Source organism: Carcharodon carcharias, chromosome 16 (genome assembly GCF_017639515.1).
Source record: "Carcharodon carcharias isolate sCarCar2 chromosome 16, sCarCar2.pri, whole genome shotgun sequence".
Classification (NCBI taxonomy): Eukaryota; Metazoa; Chordata; class Chondrichthyes; order Lamniformes; family Lamnidae; genus Carcharodon; species Carcharodon carcharias.
In genome coordinates this window covers 43036373-43060044 of record NC_054482.1, presented here as the reverse complement: position 1 = coordinate 43060044, position 23672 = coordinate 43036373, and the positions used below count along the sequence as shown (strand labels likewise).

Sequence of the window (23672 nt, the reverse complement as noted above, 5' to 3'; positions counted from 1 at the left end):
GCAGATAGTCTTCTCATTTCTTTCTCCACAGGCAGAAAGTAGACAGGATTTTCCTCTTTAAGATCCTAACAAGTGCAGGATTAGGGAAGTGCACTGTATCTGCAGAAGGATCAAATGATTTTCCTACCCTCAGCACACTGTTGACACTTCACTATAATACTAATTGGTAAGTTGCTCACAGAGGCCCCAGGACCTAGTGTGGGAAATAGAAATGGTAAATATCTTATGCAGGAGAAGATGCTTTTCTGAGTTTGTGTTTGGGCTATTTAATGAGAAGGTTTACTCATAAGTTAACTGTGCTGTGCTTGACCTAGAAGCACTCAATGACAGTGGGTGTCTGAAATGGAATCTTTTCAGTTTTCTTGTGCTAGTATCTCTAAACTTTATTAAGCATCAGAAAAAGTCCCAATTTATATTATTTTTTCACTGGCCAGAACAATTTTAGAAGATACTTACTAACCACATTGTTTTAACAGCCATGAAGGGGTCAAGCTGTTTAGTGCATTATAAAGCAGACCCACTATTATTCTGTAACCCCATCAGTCCCTTCAGAACAATTCCTTCTGCTTGAGTCAGTTTGAATTTTGCAATTCCCTAAATTAGTTATCTCCTCAATCTGATGTGACCAGCAAATCCAAAGATATAGCTGAAATTGAAATCGATGCCTCAAGCTTCAGCAGTGAGAGGTGGTCTTCTATCTTGATCTTCATTCCTCTGACTCTATCTTGCTTGCTAACTGGTTCTCTGTTTTGGAGAGTATTGAGAGTGATTGTTCCTCGGAGGAGTGCTATCAGAGCCAAGTCTATGGCACCACAAGTGGCCCAGCTGCACAGAATGGGAGAACAAAAGTGGAAGAGCAATAGCGGTAGGGAATTTAATAGCTAGGGGAACAGACAGGTGTTTCTGCAGCTGTAGACATGACTCCAGGATGGTATGTTGCCTCCCTGGTGCCAGGGTCAAGGATGTCACTGAGCAGCTGCAGAACATTCTCATACGAGGGTGAACATCCAGAGGTCGTGGTCCACGTTAGTACCAGTGACAAGGAGGATGGGTTACACCTTGGAGGGACTGGGAACAATATAATCGCAGGGAGATTTACTAGAGCTGTTTGGGAGTGTTTTAACTAGCTTGACAAGGGGGATGGGAACATGAGAGGGAATTCAGATAGGAGAGAAACAAAGCTGGTAATGGTAGAAAGAAAAGTAGTAAACAAAGTTGGAAGGCAGTGGAAACAAAGGCCAACATCAAATAGAGACAAAGTACAGAAAATTGTTAGGCAAAATTAAAGGCACTCTGTCTGAATGTACACAGCATTCACAATAAGCTATGAATTGATGGCACAAGTAGAAGTAAACAGGTATAATCTAATTGCCATTCTGAAGGTGTGGCTGAAGGGTGACTAAGTCTAGGAACTGAATATCCAAGGGTGTTCGATATTTAGGAAGGATAGGTAAAGGAAAAGAAAATGGGGGTAGTCCTGTTAAATAAAGGATGAAATCAGTACATCAGTGAGAGAAGATCAAGATATAGAATCAGTTTGGGTGAACCTAAGAAACATCAAGGGGCAGCAAACGTTGGTGGAAGTAATTTATAGGTCACCAAACAGCAGTGATAATGTAAGGCATGGTATAAATCAGGAAATTAGAGGTGCATGTAACAAGCATGTCTCTATTTGATGTTGGCCTTTGTTTCCACTGCCTTCCAATTTCATTTACTACTTTTCTTCCTACCATTACCAGCTTTGTTTCTCTCCTATCTGAATTCCCTCTCATGTTCCCATTCCCCTTGTCAACCTAGTTAAAATACTCCCAAACAGCTCTAGTAAATCTCCCTGCAATGATATTGTTCCCAGTCCCTCCAAGGTGTAACCCACCCTCCAACGTGGACCACGACCTTTGGATGTTCACCCTCTCATATGAGAATGTTCTGCAGCTGCTCAGTGACATCCTTGACCCTGGCACCAGGGAGCCAACATACCATCCTGGAGTCATGTCTACAGTAAACATGGGACACTTAAATCGACCTGTAGACTGGGTAAACATAATTTGTATTAATGTATACATTTCAGGAATTTGTCTTCCACAACAAGATGTTTTCTAGAACAGTATGTCGATGAACCGACTAGAGAGAGGGATACATTAGATCTAGTATTGTGAAGTGAGAAATGAGCCTTTAGGGAAGTGTGATCATAATATGGAGGAATTTATCATTATGTTTGAAAGAAATGTATTCAATTCAAAACTAGTGTCTTAAATCTAAACAAAGGAAACTACGAAGGTATGAGGAATAAGTTGGCTGTTGTAAATTGTGAAACTACATTAAAAGATATGATGGTAGACAGACAATGGCTAGCATTTAAAAAATTAATACATGGTTTACAACAAATATGTATTCCTCTGAGGCACAAAAACCCAACAGGAAAAGTGATCCAACCATGGCTAACAAGAGAAGTTAAAAATTGTATTAGATCAAAGGAAGAGGTTTTATACAGTTGCCAAATAGTAAACCTGAGGATTGGGAAAGTTTTAGAATTCAACAAAGGAGGACCAAGAAATGGGTAAAGAAAGGGAAAATAGCATTTAAAAGTAAACTGGCCAGAAACATAAAAATGGACTGCAAATGCTTCTGCTTATACTTAAAGATAAGTAAAGTATCTTTACTTAGATAAGTAAAAAGGGAAAGATTAGCAAAGACAAATGCTGGCTCTTGATAGGCAGAATTTATAATGATGAATAAGGAAATAGCAGAGAAATGAAACAAATACTTTGCATCTGTCTTCATGAAGGAAAATACAAAAAAAACTCCCAGAAATACTAGAGAACCAAGGTACTAGCGAGAATGAGGAACTGAAAGAAATTACTATCATTAAAATGTAGTACTGGAGAAATTAATGGAACTGAAAATTGGTAAATCCCCTGGACCTAATGTTCCACATCCCAGAGTGTTGAAACAGGTGGCTGTAGAGATAGTGGATGGTGGTGGCCATCTTCCAAAATTCTAAAGATTCTGAATGGTTCCTGCAGATTCAAAGGTAGCAATGTAGCCCCACTATTTAAGAAAGGAGGGAGAGATAAAATGGGTAACTATTAGCCTGACATCAGTAGTAGGGAAAATACTAGAAATTATCAAGGATGTGATAACTGGACACAGAAAATAATAGGATTAGGCAGAGTCAACATGGATTTATAAAAGGGAAAGTGGGGGCTGTACCATTGGGAAGGCCCCATTCCTGAACCTGTGCAGGAACCTGTGTCCTTGTGAGCCGCTTAACTAGGGAGGTAGAGGAGGCTTTAAACTAAACAAGAGGAGGGATCAAGCTTGGGCATATGTTGCAAATCATGGGGTAGAGTCAAAGCAGAAGAGCAAAATAGTAATATGGGAAATTAAGGCCAGAGAATGGCAGGAAAGGAAAGAGAGAAAAAAACCTAAGAATGTACCAACAGTCAAAATTAGATGTTACAAAGATACCAAAAAGGCAAAACTAAAGGCTCTGTACCTGAATGCATGTAGCATTCATAATAAAGTAAATGAATTGATGGTGCACAATGAAGTAAATAAAAATGATCTGATAGCCATTATGGAGATGTGGCTGCAGGATGAGAAGGATCAGGTCCTGAATATTGAGGGGTATATGACATTCTAGAAGAATAGGAAGCTAGGTAAAGGTGGAGAGGTAGCATTGTTAATCAAGGATGGCATTTGTGCAATGGAGATGACCTTGGTTCAGGAGGTCAGGATGTAGAATTAGTTTAGGCGGAGGAAAAGTAGGGGAAAAAAGTCACTAGTGGGAGCGGTCTCAGACCCCCTAACAGTAATCACAATGTAGGACAAAGTATTCAAGAGAAAATATTGTGCACTTGTGTTAAAGAGATGGCAATAATCATGGGTGATTTTAATCTACATATAAACTGGAAAAATCAGATTGGCAGTAGTAGCTTGGATGAAGAATTCATAGAATGTTTTCCAGACAATTTCTTAGAGCAGCACGTTCTTAAACCAACCAGAGAGTGTTATATTAGACTTGGTATTGTGCAATGTGACAAGATTAATTAATAACCCCAGAGTAAAGGCACCCCCAGGTAGCAGCGACTACAATATGATCTAATTTTACATCCAGTTTGAAAGAGAAAAGTGTAAGTCTAAGATTAGTATTTTAAACTTAAATAAGGGCAACGATGTAGGCACGAGAGCTGAGTTAGCTGAAGTGACCTAGGATACTAAGCTAGAGGATAGATCCATTGAGGATCAATGGAGTACATTTAAGGGGATATTTCAGAATATTCAGAATAAATATTCAGTATAAAGAAATATTCTAAGGGGAGGAGCCACCACAGGGAGGCAATGGGGTAGTGGTATTGTCGCTGGACTGGTAATCCAGAGACAAAAACAGAAAATGCTGTAAAAACTGAGCAGGTCTAACAGTGCCTGTGGAGAGAAAAAAAAGTTAACGTTTTGAGTCCTTATGATTCTTCTTCAGGTCAACTCTGAAGAAGTCATAAGGACTTGAAACATTAACTGTTTTGTTTCTCTCCACAGATGCTGTTTGACCTGCATTTTTCCAGCATTTTCTGTTTTTGTTTCAGATCTCCAGCATCCGTACTATTTTGCTTTTATCTTAGTAATCCAGAGACCAAGGGTAATGCTCTGGGGATCTGGGTTTGAATCCTCCCACAGCAGATGGTGGAATCTGAAATCAAAAAATTTTGGAATTAAAAGTCTGATGATGACCATGAAACCATTGTCAATTGTGGTAAAAACCCATCTGGTTCACTAAGGAAGGAAGGTTCTGGTTCACTAGGGAAGGAAATCTGTTGTCCTTACCTGTTCTGACCTACACGTGACTCGACCCTCTGAATGGCCCAGCAAGCCACTCAGTTGTAATAAACCGCTACAAAGTCATGAAAAAGGAATGAAACAGGACAGACCACCCGGCATCGACCTAGGGACCGGAAATGACAATGACAATCTCAGCCCTGTCAACCCTGAAAAGTCCTCCTTGAGTAGGCAAAAATCTGGCAGATGGAATACAATGTGGGAAAATGTGAAGTTGTTCACCTTGGCAGGAAGAATAAAAAAGCAGAGTGTCACTTAAGTAGCGAATGACTGCAGAATTCCGAGGTGCAGAGGGATCTAGGTGTTCTCATGCGTGAGTCACAAAAAGTTACTATGCAGGTACAACAAGTAATTAGGAAGGCTAATGGAATGCTATGCTTCATTATGAGAGGAATTGAACTTATAAGGATGTTACACTTCAGTTATACTGGGCATTGATGAGACCACATCTTGAATACTGTGTGCAGTTTTGGTCTCCTTATTTAACAAAGGATGTTAATGCATTAGAGGCAGTTCAGAGGAGGTTTACTAGATTGAAATCTGGAATGAATGGGTTGTTTTATGAGGAAAGGTTAGACAGACTCGGCGTGTATCCACTGGACTTTAGAAGAGTGAGTAGTGACTTGATTGAAGTATATAAACTCCTGAACGGTCTTGTCATGATGGATGTATAAATGGTTGGTTCAGAATTAGGGGGCACTATTTTAAAATTAGGGGGCGCCCTTTTAGGACAGAGATGAGAATTTTTTTCTCTCAGAGGGTTGTGCGACTTTGGAGTTCTCTGTCTCAGAAGGCGGAGGAGGTGGGGTCATTGAATATCTTTAAGATGGAGGTAGATAGATTCTTGTTAGGCAAGGGAATCAAAGGTTAAGGGGGTAGATGGGAATGTGGAATTAGTAATACAAACAGATAAGCCACGATCTTATTGAATGGCGGAGCATGCTTGACAGACCCAATGGTCTACTTCTGCTCCTATTTTGTATGTTCGTATGGCAGATGGAATATTATGTGGAAAAATGTGAAGTTATCCACTTTGGTAGGAAAAACAGAAATGCAGAGTATTTAAATGGTGAGAGATTGGGAATTGATGTTCCAAGAACCCAGGTATCCTTGTTCTTAGTCACCGAACACTAACATGTAAGGGCTGCGAGCAATTAGGAAGGCAAATGATTTGTTGGCCTTTATTGTAAGAGGATTTGAGTACAGGAGTAAGGATGTCTTGCTGTAATTGTATGGAGCCTTAGTAAAACCACACCCGGAGTATTGTATACAGTTTTTGTCTCCTTAACTAAAGAAGGATATACTTACCATAGAGGGAGTGGCAACAAAGGTTAACCAGACTGAATCCTGGGATGGCGGGATTGTCCTATGAGGAGAGAGTGATCTCACTGAAACATACAACATTCTTATAGAGTTCAACAGGGTAGATGCAGGAAGGATGTTTCCACTGGCTGGGAGTGGGAAGGGGGGGTGGTGCTAGAACCAGGGCACGCATTTCAAAATAAGGGGTATGCCATTTCTGAAGTCAGGAAGGATTTCTTCATTCAGAGGGTGGTGAATCTTTGGAATTCTTCACCCCAGAGGGTTGTGCAGGCTCAGTCATTGATTGATGGATTTCTAGATAATAAAGACATCAAGGGATATGGGCATAGTGCAGGTAAATGGTGTTGAGGTAGAAGATCAGCCATGATCTAGTTTAATGGCACAGTAGGCTCAAGGGCTGAATAGCCTATTCCTGCTCCTATTTACTATGTTCCACATGTCTCCTCTCCCAATCCATCTATACCCCCATTCATCTACGCTGTAGTATAAGGGTGTTTGTGCTAGTAAGGATTAAAGGAGGGCTGGCGAAACAGTACCACCCACAGTATGGTGTGGAGAGACACAAGACAGAAGACAGGAGACAGAGTGGTGCAGGGAAAGCCTGAGATAAATCAGCATGATGATAGAACCTAGTTAGGGCTAAACCCTGGAGATATGTAGATAGTTATGGTTTAACAATAAATGGTTTATGTTCAACCACGCAAGCATCCAGACCTTTTAGTGAGACACCAAATAACTTTACAACATGGTGGCAGCGAGGGAAGGACTCCAAAATCCCAAGGCAACTCATGAATCAACCCATAACCTCAAAGAAGCTGGAGAAGGAACCCAGAATCTCAAGGCACGAGAAACTAAAGTAAGTGAAGCCTGACCTGAACGAATGTGCACTCTATTTGAAGACACAGCTGGACATCACCTAAAAAAAGCATCTCTGCCAGACCAGATCAAACGTAGAGCCATAGGACCTAGCCAGTTCACAAAAAGGCAGAGCAAAATTCTAAAAAGAAAAGGCTGAAGGGCAGGAGAATCCACCGTGCAAATGAAAAGCCAAACCTGATCAAACACAGTCAAAGGACCTAGCCAGATCACAAAAGAGTAAACAAAATTCAGAAAAAGCTTGAACTTACCTTTTAAAAATAACCAGGACATTAACCAGGCAGAGCAAACGGTTTGTTTTGAAGATTTCTTGCAGAATTGATTAGTTAGGGAATTGGGCCAGCAATCGCAGCAGGATCCCACCGAAACACAACAATTGCAGGAAGGAGAGAACGGTTGCTGCGATGCCTTTTGAAAGAAAAATATTTATAGCTGTACTGCCCTGTTCTTAAAAACAGCCATGGATTGTAAATTAAACCTACCAGACCAATTTGAGCTCATGCAAGTGGCAAACCAAATGCCAAATTGGGTGTCATGAAGAAAGTATTTAGATTACAAGGGTATATCAGGATCAAGTAGAAAATTGAGGATGTGCAAGTTAATACATTCTTGTATTTACTTAGCGAATTTGACAACAATGTCAGAGTGGTGCAGGGAAAGCCTGAGAGAAATCAGCACGATGATAGTACCTAGTTAGGGCTAAACCCTGGAGATATGTAGATAGTTATGGTTTAACAATAAATGGTTTGTGTTCAACCACGCAAGCATCCAGACAAGGTATAGATAAATACTCAATCACAGTTGGTGAGATATTAAAAGCATTTGACAAGTATTTTAAACTTCACGCTGTGGAGAGCGCAGACCTTAAAAAAGGATTAAAACACTCCAATAAAGCACCAAAAGGTCAAGGAGGCTCAAGGGCAAGGGCAAGAATACTCAGGCAAAACACAAGATGGTCACAAAACATGTCAGCACAATGAAGTGCATGAGCCGAAGAGTTTAGTGCAGTGGAAAGAGGCTGAATAGCAGCTGAAAAGCTTATTGAAAATGCTAACACATTACCCAAATTGCAACAGCAGGTGGCAGTGCGGATTGAGCAGATGGTTGTGATTGAAGGAAAGTTATCTGATGTAACACAAAAGCAGCAAAACTTGCAAAAAGGAAATGAAGCTATTAAACAGGAAATTGTATCAAAGCTGAGTTGGAAGAGCTCAACCTGAAGTACAACCAGGTGCAACAAAAGGTAGAAAAGGTACTCAAATAAGTCTTCAACCCCCACCTAGAGTACCTCCACATGCATTCGCAAAAGATGGAACACCTGCCCCTTCACTTCCTCTCTCCCCACTGTCCAAGGGCCCAAACATTCCTTTCAAGTGAAGCAGCATTTCCCCCAACTTAGTCTACTGCATTCATTGCTCCCAATGCGGTCTCCTCTACATTGGAGAGACCATACACAAACTGGGCGACCGCTCTGCAGAACACCTGCGGTCTGTCTGCAAGAATGACCCAAACCTCCCTGTCGCTTGCCATTTTAACACTCCACCCTGCTCTCTTGCCCACATGTTTGTCCTTGGCTTGCTACATTGTTCCAGTGAAGCTCAACGCAAACTGGAGGAACAGCACCTCATCTTTCAACTAGGCACTTTACAGCCTTCCGGACTGAATATTGAATTCAACAACTTTAGATCTTGAACTCCCTCCTCCATCCCCACCCCCTTTCCGTTTCTTCCCCCTCCCTTTTGTTTTTTCCAATAATTTATATAGATTTTTCTTTTCCCACCTATTTCCATTATTTTTAAATCTATACCTTTTATGCTCTGTTAGTCTTATTCCACCCCACCCCCAATAGAGCTGTACCTTGTGTGTCCTGCCATTCATTCTTAATTAGTACATTTGTTTAGATAATATCACCACCTTCAACACCTCTTTGTTCTTTTGTCTGTGACATCTTTTGATTATCTGCTCCTATCACTGCTTGCTTTTCCCTACACCACCCCCCACTTCTCTCCCCCCAGCCCCACCACCTTAACCCAGCTTATATTTCACCCCCTCCTAATTTTACTCAGTTCTGTTGAAGGGTCATGAGGACTCGAAACGTCAACTTTTTTCTTCTCCGCCAATGCTGCCAGACCTGCTGAGTTTTTGCAGGTAATTCTATTTTTGTTTTTTACTCAAATAAGTCACTGCCCTTAAAGACTCTTTGAAGAACCAATATGTGGCCCTGGAAAAACATGAAGAGTTAGAAAAGATGTTGAACACTACTTTAGAAAAAGCTACTTTGGAACTATCAGTAGCAACAAAGCAATGCACTGAAGCACAGTATGAGTTGGCAAGAGGTCAACAAAAAAAAAAACAGTTGACAGAACAATAAACCGTCCTTCAAGATCAAATGCGAAAAAGTACATAATCCTTCAGTAGCATGAAGAAATGAAGATTGTCTTAAATTCAAAACGGAAGAACAGCATAAAAAATGTTGAATGACAAGAAAACTCTGAACGATGCAATTGAGCTTCACAAAGAAAAAGAAAACCTGTCGAAGGAACTTTGCCATAAAGATCCCTCAGGTCAAAGTTTGTTTCTCTGGAAGACTACGATAGAAGCTTTGAAAGAACTGAAGGACCAGTTGGCAGAGAGGACTCAGAAATGTTCAATATTCCAGAAGGAAGCCAAGAGGTTCAAAAAAAGGGACTGAAGAGGCAGTTCAATGGAAAAGAGGAGGCACTGAAAGGAAAAGTCGTAGAGCTTTCCAAGCTGTGAGTTGATACTGAAACCACAAATAGCACGATTACAAAACTGAAACAAGTTAAGGCTTCGCTGGAGACAGACCTGGCCAACAATTAAATCAAAATGAAGGACAAGGACAAAGTTCTGCCACAGGTGGACAAAGAAAAGACAGAAATAAAATCGAAAAATTAGCCATGATCGAGTTGAATGATGGAGCAGGCTCAAGGGGCTGAATGGCATACTCCTGATTCTATTTCTTCTGTTTCTATATTTCACCTGCCTCCCCCCACCGCCATCCCCATTCACAACCACAAATCCCTGCAACCCCTCCCCATCCAACTATTGCCTCTCCCATGCCCCTATTACACCAACCCTGCTATATCCACATGGCCCCATCTCCCTACATCCCCATCCCCCTGTATCCCTATAGACCCATTACCCTACATCTCCATCTCTCTATATCCCCACCCCCTGTCCCCATCGCCCCGTTTTTCCATCCCCCTACATCCAATGGCTCCATCTCCACATCCCCAAGGCCCTATTTCCCCACTCCTTTCTGCGTGAAGCTCACGCTTCTCTCACCGGTTTACGTCAGTGTGCGTATGACGTCAGTCCTCCCCGCCGCCATGATTCCAGTGCGGAGCGGCCTCTACATCGGAACCGCCGCCGATTTGGCTGAAGCCGGGAGCCTGTCGGAGTCTGCTATCTCCCATGTGCTCACCGTGGACTCGCAGGAACCGCCGCCTGTAGGAAACCGTCAAACGATGTTTGTACGCGCGCTGGATGAGCCGTGCACTGACCTGCTGAGTTTTCTGGATGAATGCGTGCGGTTCGTGCAGGAGGCGCTGTCTACAGCCAGTGCTGTTGTGCTGGTAAATTGGTACAGTCACTGCTTTGGTACAGTCCTTGGTACAGTCACTGCTTTCTACTGACACAATAACTCAGATCTTACTGTCTCCGGGACCCTCCAAAAAAGGTCTGGGACTCTGACTTAAAGTTGCAGGCTTTGGATGGTTCCGATTTAGCTGGATAATTACCCACGGAATATTAGACAGAGAAAAACCTAGTCTAATTCTTGGGTAACTATACATCTGACCCACCACATTCCCAACTCCTCACTGACTCTCTTGCCTCCCTCACTACTCCCCCAACCCTCTGACTCCTCCTGAACTACCAACCCATAAGACGTAGGAGCAGAAGTAGGCCATTTGGCCCATCGAGTCAGCTCCACCATTCAATGAGATCATGGCTGACCTGATAATCCTCAACTCCACTTCCCTGCCTTTTCCCTATTACCCTTGTTTCTCTTACTGATTAAAAAGCTGTCTACCTCAGCCTTGAATATACTTAACACCCAGCCTCTACAGCTGTCTGTGGTAAAGAATTCTACAGATACACTACCCTCTGAGAGAAGAAATTCCTCCTCATCTCTTTCTTAAATGGGGAACTCCTTACTCAGAGATTATGCCCTCTGGTCTTAGACTCTCCTACAAGGGGAAAGGACGTGGGGTGAAGAGTCCAGGGTGGGGGGGAAAGATTCCGAGGACCAGGAGAGGCGGGGGGAAAAGAGTCCGAGTGCCGAGGGAGGGAAGGGGAAGGAGGCTGGGGGAGTGGGAAAGAGTCCGAGGGCTAGGGCCCCGACCTTCGGACTCTTTTCCCCCCAGCTCTGACCCTCGGACTCTTTTCCCCCCAGCCCCGACCCTTGGACTCTTCACTTCCCCCCATGACCTTCGGACTCTTCACTCCCCCCTTTTCTTTTATCTATTGCATCTTCATAGTAACACGACACATTGTTTCTTTTGATATTGATATTGCACTTGGCTCTCATGCATATTAGACCTCATTGTTGAACTCTGGAATGTCTGCCAGTTGTCATTAAACACAAGGGGAAGAGAGCAATGTGTTTTATTGTATATCAGTTGAAACCAGAGTTCAGTGATGCAAAGTAGTTACTCTAGTAGATTAAGGAACCTTGTGCAGGAAGCTGTTGATGCTGCTCAAAACAAAGCAAAATACTGCAGATGCTGGAAATCGGAAATAAAAACACAAAATGCTGGAACTACTGAGCAGGTCTGGCAGTATCCATAGCGAGAGAAATAGAGTTAACGTTTTAGGACATTGATCTTTTCATCAGTTCCAAAACATTAACCCTGTTTCTCCATAGATGCTGCATGACCTGCTAAGTATTTCCAGCATTTTCTGTTTCTATTGGGCTACTCCCAGTTTGACCTTGTCTTGTTTTAAACAAATGCACCAACTTAAGAGTAGAATCAAACCTTTGCACATTTTATAGTTTTTGTTGGAAGGAATTTGTATTAAGGATGCTATTTCATTTATTGTAAAATGTATGTTTTTTTCTCCAATATCAGTCATGCAGGAGTCAGTAGAAGTGCTACTGTAGTAACTGCTTTTATCATGAAAACTGATGACCTTACTTTTGAAGAGGCATATAATAAACTTCAGGCTGTTAAACCTGATGTCAAGTAAGTTTTTATTTAGTTTTCTCTGATTCTATGCCACTATTTAAACTAGTTATTAGTATTTTAATGGGAAAGCTTTTAAAATGTTTCTGTTATCTATTATAGGATAAATGATGAGTTTTTGAAGCAGCTGAAGTTGTATGAAGTGATGGGTTGCAAAGTGGATTTGACAAGTGCTGATTATAAACAATATCGATTGCAGAAAGTCATCGACAAGTACCCTGGTAATTTGCTGTTACTACTGGCTGGTTGCTGGCAAGAGCAAGAAAAAGCCATTCATATCATTCCCATAATTTGGATGTGTCACATTGCCTATTTTATACCTCTCCCTTACCCAAAACCAGTCTTGCTGTAGTTGCTGGATGAGGAATTGTTCTTTTGTTCTTTTTGAATGTTTCAATTGTCAGCATTCATTTCATTAAGTTGTAGCAGTCTACAGCCAACAGTCCTTAACCATGATGACTACTACTTAATTTACATTTAGCTCATTGCTTTCTTAGTTATGTCCATAATTTTTCAAAATGTATATATGCACATCTACTTTATTCATTCCTTTAATTAAGCCTCAACATTTTGAAATCTCACACATGGTTATAAATGCTTGTTTCCTGAACCATCTGAAGTTCTGAATGTCTTATTCTTAGAAAAAATTCCAAATAAATTCTCAAGATTTAGTTCCCCCTCGTGGCTTACCTATATCTCTCTCTCCAACCCATTATATATCCCATAGTATCAACAGTATTTAAAAAGAGAGAGGTATGAAAGCAGGCATTTCTGGCTCTTTTTGCTCTACAAATCAGAAAAGTACTAGAACCCTACTACTCTAATCATCGTTATCAAATTGCAATTAAGATCTTGAGTGAAATTGAACTGTTTTATAAATATAAAACGTACTACCATAAGGATACCATGCTTCTCATCATTCAAATTCTAATTTAGTATTGTCTGCTATCGCTGCTGTGAGGTCCACGAGTTTTTAAACTAACTTACTACCTATTAATATCTTAACTATAATTTGCTTACAAGCTCTCTGTTTCCTTTATTCAGAGTTGCAGAATTTACCTCGGGAGTTATTTGCATTGGATCCCATGAGTCTAGGGAAAACAGATGAAATTCTCTACCGGTGCAGAAAGTGTAGGTGAGCAGAATTTTTTTAATGGGCAATATCATGTTCTGTTTATTCTATACGTGAAACAGAGCACCCAACTTATGCCTGAATTGAGAAGGCCATTCCTCACAATTCTAAAATGCCATTGCATATGGTAGCTGTACAATGCTGTGTGAAGAATTTAAGTGTTTGTTTTGGTGGGATTTATTATAAATATTTTCATACCCCATTTATTTTATATGAGCTCAACTTTATACTGCCAAACTACAAGGCAACAGAAACAGCAGCTTAATGGGCCACAGCTTCAAAAACACTGCTGGTTTGTCAGTATGATGGACAATATACTTAGTGTTAAATATGGGTATGTGTTGTTTCAAAATGATTTTTAAATAGTGCAGGCAAAAATATTTCTGTGGGGTCATGGTGTAGTGAGCATCCATTGGTGTTGGATGTACTGGTTCCTTGAATCTCTTGAAACTCCAGCTGCTGTGGATTTGTTGTTAAACTTGCTGGTCTCACTGTTTTTGATCTGTGTTAATTTTGAGCAACTTCTCATACTGTCACAAGTTAATTACAGGTGAGGAAGACTATTTGGCCCATCTTAGTTCATCTATCCAGAAAGAACCCAGTTTCCATCATTACAGCATCTAATTGTTTTTTTAAATCATTCCAAGGTTGTTGAGTCATATTCTTCCTTTTAATTCATATTTCTATTTTTAAAAATGATCACAAAACTCAAAATTAAGGATAAAAGATGGTCAGGGTATGTTTGATTAATATCTTACAAATGTGCCTGAAAACAACAGTGACTTCTTAGTACTATTTGACAATAATCAAAACCAGAGGAACCGATTGTCCTTGTGGTTTCTCACATAATGTGCTATTCAGTTGTGTCAGTTTGATTACTAGCTGCTCAAGTCCCACCTCAAGGATTAGCTGACTAGGCAAAACCATTTAGAACGTTATTCAAGGCACTGAGGAAAGCATTTTAAAAAAATTTACAATGAATGGTAACTTTGAGTGTTTAGTATTTCTTGTTCCCTGCCCCATCTTGTTCCGTTAGCTTCCCACAACTTCCTGGTCTTGGCAACGGCTATTTAATTATTGCTGAAAAAATTGACATGTCTAAGCTTTTTGTCTTGCACTCGTGTCTCTTTTTTCACTAATACTCAAGTTCTGTCCTATCAAACGACTGTTTGGCTATTTAATTGTTGTGCTTTTATGGAGATTAGAAAATAAAATAATAAGGATGTTGAATTATATAGGAATTCCTTAAATCACAGCCCAGGAACAAACCATTTGGCCCAAATGGTCAATATACATTTATGCTGTACACAAGCCTCCTGCTCCCTCTTCATCTAACACTACCAGTACAAGTGTTATTGTTTCAATGGAGATCAATACCTCAAGCTACAGTCTTACAGTTCATATCCTCCTGTGAACTCCTCGTTTGTGTAACTATTCTATAACTTGTTTTTGGTCGTGTGTGTGTGTTAGTGTGTGTCTGTGAGAATGCTAAGATGCAGACATTCCCATTAAGATTTCTTTAAAAAAAATAATTTCAGACGTTCTGTATTTCGTGGCTCAAGTATTTTGAATCATGCACCTGGAACAGGACCAGTTGCCTTCGCTCACAAGAGGATGACACAAATCCGAAGAGAGGACCAAACCAAATGTACATCATATTTTATTGAGCCAGTGCAATGGATGGAACCTGCACTACTTGGTGTTTTGAATGGACAGGTAACTGACTCTAGTAAGGAGACTACTATGTCTGTTTGATCTGACAGGTTCAGGTGAGATTGGCACCTATTTATTGTTGACTTCTAAAGGCTCACAGTGTTGGCAGTCAAAAGACATACAACATAATGTTTATTTCCTGTATAAAATGGCAGCATAAAAGTCAGTATAATTTGTGTTGATCCATGTACAGTGCAGATTATTTTCTATCCCCTCTGAATCTGAAACTGCCCAGTAAATCTTTTTCATCTAGCCATTAATAAGCTGACAATGCAGATCAGTTAGTTATAAGGCAGGGATTGGTTTTGTTGCAAAAAAAAATCCAAGCGGATGCATAACAAATAAATATACATTTGTGAAATACCAAAATTTATCAGCTTTTAAGAACTATTTTCCTACACAAAAGCTAGGCAAATATAGACATGAAGTAAAGTAATAAAAACGGTGTGATTGCTTGTGCAAATTAACAATAATGATAACAGAAATTTATATTTATATAGTGCCTTTAATATAATAAAACATCGCAAAACATATTTCACAGAGTGTTATAAAGCAGAATTTGACACCAACTACATAGAGACATTGAGGAAGATTACCTAAAGCTTTGTCAAGGAGGAACATCCTAAAGGAAGAAAGAGAGGTTTAGGGAGGAGATTCCAGAGCTTAGGCATTTGGCACCTGAAGGTTCGACCACCAATGGTGGAGCAATTAAAAATTAATGATGTACAAGACGCCAGATTTAGAGAAGCAAAGATATCTTGGAGGATTGTGAGCTGGAGGATATTACAAAGATAGGGAGTGTGAGGCCACAGAGGGATTTGAAAACAAGGATGAGAATTTTAAAACCGAGGTGTTCCTCAACCAGTTTAAGCCACTGTAAGCCAGTGAGTTCAGGGGCAATGGTGGAAAAACATATAGGACTTGGTGGAAAAACATACTCATTAACTTTACTGTTTCGATTTAATAATTACCCCAAACAATCAATAGCCATTAGGAAGCAGGTGACAATTTATTTGTTTTGCTTTTGTCTTATTACACCTCTGTAAAGTATTTTGAAACATTTTCTATGTTAGAATTACCTTTATGTAGCATTTTTTAGGGTGTTGGATCAGTTTCACATCTTCCATGACCTCCTGCTGACTTTAGCACCTTTTTTTCTGTCGTGCACCTCAATCCCCCTTCCAACCTGTACATTTCTGGCCTTTACCTTCAATCTGTGCCTACTTTTTTCTCCATGACCATTGAGTAGGTGGTGTGGAGAGAGAGCAGTCCTAGTACTGGAGCTTCTGCTTTCATTGGCACAGAGAAAGCTGGAATAATTGCAGCTAAATCGTTTCCTGCCTCTCCAAAAAAGGGAGGAAAGAGCGGCAGTGGAGGAAAACAATGGGTGGAGAATTCAAAGCTGACAGATTGGGCTAAGGTTTGAGAGACAAACATGTTTGAAGAGGGGTCATTGGGGTATGAGACTGAAAGGAGGAAATAGCCAAAATTGAATCCAGATCACTTTAAAAATTGTTCAAAAATGGATCATCTGTCAGAAATGTTATTCTCTGTCTTTATTAAGTAAATTATTATTACTGGAACACTAATGGTGACAAATATGACACTTGCAGTGAAATTCTGTTCATTTTGTCAGAAAGAGAGAAATAAATCTTCTTATAGGTGTTGAACATTGCATGTTTCTTTCACTTTGATATGATGGATAAAATATACATTATTTATTTTCTGCATTTCTTTTTAATGCTTAATTTGTTCTTTTTCAGTTGCTTTGCCCAAAGTGCAGATCTAAGTTGGGATCTTTCAACTGGTACGGTGATCAGTGTTCCTGTGGTCGTTGGGTCACTCCTGCCTTCCAGATTCACAAGAATCGTGTTGATGAAGTGAAGTATTTAAATATCTCCAGTGTGAGAAATGTTAGTTGTTGAATAACACACTCATGTGAGTGTTGTCAAAAGTGAAAAACCTGGACTGTCTGAGTAACTAGTAAAGCAGAGAGAACTTTTACCATCACCCCTTCAGCTAAGCTGTATTGCATGATATATGAAGGGTAGATGGTAGCATTTATTTGGACTGGTTAATACATTTTGTGCATGTGATGTTTCAAAAATTGTCTAAGTGGGTACCATTGTACTATGAACCAGTGAATCAAATTGATCCAAAACGATTAAAAGCAGAAATCCTTAAAGCAGCTTTAGTTTGATACAGCTCCTGACAAATGTTCAATGGTCAAGTTTTAAAGCTCGTGAAAAGATGGAATTTTTCATGTTTCATGATTGCACTGTGTAGAGCAATGATAGCCCAGATTTTGCAACAAAGATGACAGAGGCCGTTCGGAGTACACAATTAATTGCAGAAATCTAGAAGCTGTTGTCTGAATTGCCCTGCTCTTCCACAAGCTGTATTGCACCTGTACTTTGCCAAGAGACTCATCATTGAAATCCATGAAAGGGCAATAAAGTTGCTTTACTTATCCAATAAATATTCCAGAAAAAGTTGGGCCAAGTGCATACAGGTGAAAGTGAATTTTTAATGGTGTGATAAGTCTGAAGTGCTACCAAACAACTTCTCTGACATTGGACATTTTAATTTTACAAATGTAAAGTCTCATTCCTTCAGCCTTCAGGATTTAACTATTACCAGAAATTTAAAATATATATATATTTTTTACTTTTTCTTCTGTCTCTTTTATCTCTCTCTCCTAATCCCAACTTTCCATCACTATTTTTCTTTCTGCACCAAATTCCAATGAATTAAAATATTATCATGTGTACTTTATGATTTAGACTCTGTGTGTCTCAGTGAGGATTCTTCAGTCTGGTTGAAGAGCCATGCTGTTGCTTTCCCTCGTCTCACATACCACAGGTCCCCTGTTGATTGTGCTGCACTGGAAAGGACCTTTAAATAATGTAAGTTGCCACTTGAAAGCCCATGAAAAGTCTGTGGACAGTTGTCAGTTTATGATGGAAATAAGAGAAAGAGCTTGGGTTCAAATAATGCCTCTCCCAACCTCAGGATGTTTCAAAGGCCTTGAAGCACTTTAAAGTGTCAACACTGTTGCAGGGAAATGCAACAGCCAATTTGCCAAGTTTGCAATGAAATAATGACCAGTTAATCTGTTTTAATTATGTTGGTTGAGGGATATAGGACCAAGACACCTGGGAGAACTCCCCTGTCAAATAGTGCCTTGAGATCACATACATCCATTTGAGAGAGCAGACAGGCATCTGAAAGGTGGCACCCCCTGCAGTGCAACAGTCCTTCCATTGCACTGTGCTAAGTTGGCCCTTGAATTCACAACCTTCTGACTCAGAAGCAAAATTGCTACCACTGAGCCAGTGCTTGACACTTGATACCGAGTTGTCACATGGCCAAATATGTCCCATAGGGACTTGTATGAATTGGTTATAATTCTTCTAATGGTTTAGAAATCACAAAACTTACTTTATAGCAGCAGGTAGTGTGTGTTCGTGTGCTGTATTCTGATTTACAGTAAATACACTAATGCAATACTTGTATTCAGCACAGTGTGGTATTTCATTGAACAAATAATGAAAATCAAAATGATCTTTCATAGCAATGGTGTATTATAGGAATGATGCATGTTGAAGAATTTAATACGAGAAGTTACTATAACATGCAATATTTTTGTTTTAGTATTTGCATTTGGTACCATGCGATTACCAGAGTTATGTGAAATCTCAGCTGTTTTGTCCTGGATCAGCATTACAGCATGTGATAACGGATATGGAAAAACAGCTAGTTGAAATTTGGAGGATTTACAGTGATCATAATGAGTACTATATTTAAGGAGCAATCTTTTTTTTAAAGAATATATCCTATTATTTCCATCACGTTTCTGAATATTTCATTAAAATGCTCTGAACATTTTATGGAACTCGAGAAATTATCACTCAAGGTTAGGGCCCCTACAAATTTCTGCACCAATAAATTGTTTAGTTTTAAAGATTGGCATGTATATGTTCTGTAACTGGTTCAATAAATTCCTTCTAATACAGTTTTATACAGTACATGATTATGCCAACCAATTTTTACTGACATTATATGTTAATGAGAAAGACTTGTAAATTATTTCCAAAATGCTTATTGATTAACATTTCTTCTGTGATTTTTAGCTTATTAGTCTCGTTGTTGTTTATTTTTACTTTCTTGTGTATGCCCTTAGTTTTAAAGGGACGCTAAACTTCAGTATTATAACATGAGCTTTTATATAATTTATTTCTCTACTAGAATTTACTTATCTATTTCTAGCAGATAGAATTGAAAAATAGGGAAATTATGTTAAACCTGTATCAAACCTTGATTAGGCCTCACTTAGATAACTGCATGCAGTTCTAGTTGTCATATTATAAAAAGGATATAGAAGCACTGGAGAGTCGGCAGAGAAGATTTACAAGGATGACACCAGAAGTGCATGGGTTTAAATAACAGGAAAGGGTTGACAGGCTGTGTCCCTTTTCTCTTGAAAAATGACTGAGGGGAACCTAATAAAGGAATTTAAAATTATGAAAGGTTTTGATAGAGTAGATACAAAGAAAATGTTTTGTGGGAAGAGTATAATTCGAGCCTATTATAAGATGGCAATAAATCTGAATGGGAATTCAGAAGAAACTCGTGTCGCCAAAGAGTGGTGAGGATGTGGAGCTCGCTACCACAGGAAGTGGTTGAAGTGAATAGTACAGATGCATTTAAGGGGAAGCTAGACAAACATGAGGAAGAATGGAATAAAGGTTACAATGATAGTTTTAGATTAGGAAAGATGGGAGAAGGCTCATGTGGAACAGAGAAACATTGAAATGAACTGGTTGGGCCTGTTTTTGTGCTGTATATTCTATGTAATCAGCTAATATATTCCTGTAGTGGGGTGGGTGTGTATAAGTTATGGAAAATGACTGAACAGTTAAGTAGAGCGCACTGACTAATTTGTTACAAATTATGTAATTTTATACTATTTCAAATAAAACTAGAATTTTAGTTACATATAAAGTGAATTCAGATATTGCTTTGCATAATTATTTTTTCATATCTTTTAGGATCATTCGCTGAACAGTTTAGAAATAAACTTGACATTCTTCATCCTGTTTTTATTTAGTGTCTAAAATATTTATGAAAAGAGTAAATGTTACTACTTATAGCTATAGGTTATTGAACTTTTTGTTTTATGCAAGCTATTCATTAATTATTTAATTATAATTGTCTCTGCCAATACACAATCTTATACACTGTGCATTTTGATTTTACACATTACAAGCTTGTTTGCATCATTGAAGCCCAATGGATTGAAGGAGCAGCACAAACATATATATGAAGTAGCAGCATAGATTGCAAAATTGATCAAGGAAATAAAAATAAGAGAGTTGTGTTGAGTGACTGTGCTTTGGATTGGGGGTGGAGTGGCATATAGTGGCATTCCCCAGATATCAGTACTGGGACCACTGCTGTTTTTGATATACATTAAATGACTTGGACTTGGGGCTACAGAAACTATTTTAAAATTGCAGATGTTTTTCTCAACTTCTCTGCAACCTTGGGCATGATTGAACACGCCATCGTCCTCCAGCGCTTCTCCATTGTTGTCCAGCTAGGTGGGATTGCACACGTCTGGTTCCATTTGTAACTCTCTAATCATAGTGTATTACCAGCAATGGTTTTTCCTCCTGATTTCAAACTTTTACCTCTGGTGTGTCCCAACCCAAGGATCATTTGACCCCTCCTACTTATCTATAGGCTGTGTCCTAGCAACATCATCTGAAAGCACAGTGTTAATTTTCACATGTACACTGACAACACCTAGCTCTATCTCACCACTATCTCTCTCAACTCCTCCACTGTCGCCGAATTATCAGACTGCTTGTCCAACATACAGTACGAGATGAGCAGAAATTTCCTCCAATTAACTATTAGGAAGACCAAAGCCATTGTCTTCAGTCCTTGCTACAAACTCTGTCCCTACCTACTGACTCCATCCTGCTTCCCAGGAGCTGAGGCTGAATCAAATGTTCACAACCTTGATTTCATATTTGACCCCAACCTGGCCCATATTCGTGCCATCACCAAGACTGCCCAATTCCAGTTCTGTAGCATCACCTGACTCCACCTGTGCTTCAGTTCATCTGCTGCTGAAATCCTTATCCATGCCTTTGTTACCTCTGGTTTTGATTACTCCAACAACTTCTGATAGGCCTCCCGCATTCTACCTTCAGTAAAATTGATACTTTCAAAACTCTACTACCTGTGTCCTATTTGTACCAAATCCCATTCACCTTGTGCTCACTGATCTGCACTAGCTGCTGGTTAAGTAACTCTTGTAACATTCCCATCATTGTATTCAAATCTCTACATGGCCTCACCCTTCCCTACCAGTATGATCTCCTCCAGCCTCTCAACCCTCTGAGATATCTGCACTCCTCTAATTCTCACCTCCTGAGCATCCCAATTTTAATTGCTTCACCATTGCTGGCTATGCTTTCAGCTGCCCACACTCTTAAGTTATGGAATTCCTTCCCTAAACCTTCCAGTCTCCTTTCTGTTTTATGATGCTCGTTAGTACCTACCACTTTGACCAGGCATTTTACCATCTGCCCTAACTATTGCTTTATGTGGCTCGGTGACAAATTTTGATTTATAATGCTCCTGTGAAGTGCTTTGGGATGTTTTATTACATTAAAGGCACTATAAAAATACAAGTTGTGTAATACGAAACTAAGAAGTGTCACAAATATTGAGGAAGATAGTAATGGACTTCAGGAGGATATAGGCTGGTGGAATGGATGAACACGTACAAATGCCATTCAAAGCAGAAAAGTGAGAGGTGATACATTTTGGTAGGAAGAATAAGGAGAATTGTACAGTTTTAAAGGGTGCAAAGAACAGAGATCTATGTTTATTTGTGCACCAATCTTGGAAGGTGGCAGGATAAGTTAATATGGGATCCTGGGATGTATAAATACAGCCATAGGAAATTGGTCTGCACCATTTCTGAGCGCGGCCGGGTTACAATTTGTGAACTACATGTTCTCCTATTGAGGCAGTCAGCACACAAACTTCATATTGCCTCCTCATTTCCACGATTTCTGCATCCTGCCCAGCTGCAGGCTGGGTACATGCACAACAGGGAGCCTAACAATATGCAAGGCTAGAACGCATTGCAGCTAGCCTCCAGCCCTTAAAGGCAATCTATTCTTCTTAAAGAGAAGCTGCAGTCAATCACAAGAGGCTGCAATTTCATGTCAGGGAAATGGATCACCAGGGCACAGAGAGGGCTCCATGGTTTACCAATGCAGTGCTGGAGGTCTTAACCATGCAGGTAGTCAAAAGGAAGAAAAAATTGTTTCCACCGTGAGCCTCAATGCAGTCGCCTGGAGTTTGCCACTGAGGATTGAGTAGCAGTGCCACAAGAAATTTAATGACAAAGTCAGTAAATGCATCTTCACTTGATAACTTAAACCCATCATACCATGGTGTCTCACACTGCTTAATGCACCAAAACCCCATCACGCACCAAGCAGAACTCACTAGCACTCAGGATTCATACCTTAACATTCACATGTGCCACCTCACTTCATACACCTTTCAGCCTCACAACCGCTTCTCGCTGCCTACACATACCTCCAATTATTCATCTATGGCGGGCACATCACCTGAACACAGTGGAACACAATTACTGACATTTTTCCCTCACTGTTGCGGACAAAGTAGCCCACAGTAGAAGGGAACAGCGGGGACCTTGGCAAGGTTAGGTACATCTTCATCCACTGAGCCTGACAGAGGAGATGGTGTTCCATATCATGGGGCCAGCTGCAGCCAAGCTCGTAGGATCTGTTATTGCCAGGACCATTCATAATGATGGTATGTTACTGCCTTAAAGCTCTTTTCAACTCCCTTCAAACTCTCAACCTGCAACTCGGCACAATGTACAAGCTGCAGATGGTGTGACTCTTGCTTTCCTTCCCACCCTCAGCCCCCCTCACGTCAACCCTTCCCTCTGGTTTTATGCTTTCAGATGCCCAAGAATTGCCTTCTGGTTTTCCACAACATAGCCAGAAGGAAGAGAAGGAGCCACCCCAAAGCAGGGATGAGGAAGCACCATCACTTGATTTGACACTTGCATTCACCAGCTCAGAAACTGGCACTGCACGAACTTTAGAGGGTGACATAAAGAGTCAGGACCTGTACATGGTGAGAAAATGGATGCAAGTGGATCTGCCTGAATGGCTGTGCAATATCACAATAATGTCTCCTGACATTTTTGGAACATGCATGGCACGCCCGTGCTCGTGCCTTTCCTAAAGTGAGTGCCACACGGGCCATTGGGGCTTCCATTGGGCCAGCAGCAGTGATGCAGTGGAGCCCAATTTCAGGCCCCAGCATTCAAAAGCCAGCAATTTATGCTAAACCTTTATAAAACATTAATAATTCAACCCCAACCTGGAGTATCATGACCAATTCTGACCACCAGATTTTAGGAGGGATGTGAAATCTTTGAAGAGAGTACAGAAGAAATTTGCTAGGGATGAGGTGTTACAGTTACATAGGCTAGGGAGGCTGAGGTTATTCTTCTTAGAGCAGAG

At 40.2% G+C, this 23672-nt stretch overlaps 1 protein-coding gene across 3 annotated transcripts; it reads left to right on the top strand.

Moving 5' to 3' along the window:
* Positions 1–10364: 10364 nt before the first annotated feature.
* On the top strand, positions 10365–19099 carry dusp12 (dual specificity phosphatase 12). Of its 3 annotated transcripts, none has more exons than XM_041207726.1 (6): positions 10365–10636; positions 12126–12239; positions 12342–12460; positions 13284–13374; positions 14910–15087; positions 16848–19099. In XM_041207726.1, the coding sequence occupies exons 1-6, from the start codon at positions 10383–10385 to the stop codon at positions 17007–17009; spliced, it is 918 nt and encodes a 305-aa protein (XP_041063660.1). In that variant the 5' UTR covers positions 10365–10382; the 3' UTR covers positions 17010–19099. The 3 variants fall into 3 exon arrangements, with proteins under 3 accessions (XP_041063660.1, XP_041063663.1, XP_041063662.1); XM_041207729.1 differs by having other exon boundaries at positions 10425–10628; XM_041207728.1 differs by having other exon boundaries at positions 10441–10653.
* Positions 19100–23672: the final 4573 nt, after the last annotated feature.

Excerpts from the sequence above, each read along its gene's own strand:
- dusp12 (XM_041207726.1), top strand. The coding sequence starts at position 10,383 with ATGATTCCAGTGCGGAGCGGCCTCTACATCGGAACCGCCGCCGATTTG. Across the intron at positions 12,240-12,341 it reads GCTGTTAAACCTGATGTCAA|GATAAATGATGAGTTTTTGA; the intron begins GTAAGTTTTTAT and ends TATCTATTATAG. Across the intron at positions 12,461-13,283 it reads AGTCATCGACAAGTACCCTG|AGTTGCAGAATTTACCTCGG; the intron begins GTAATTTGCTGT and ends TCCTTTATTCAG.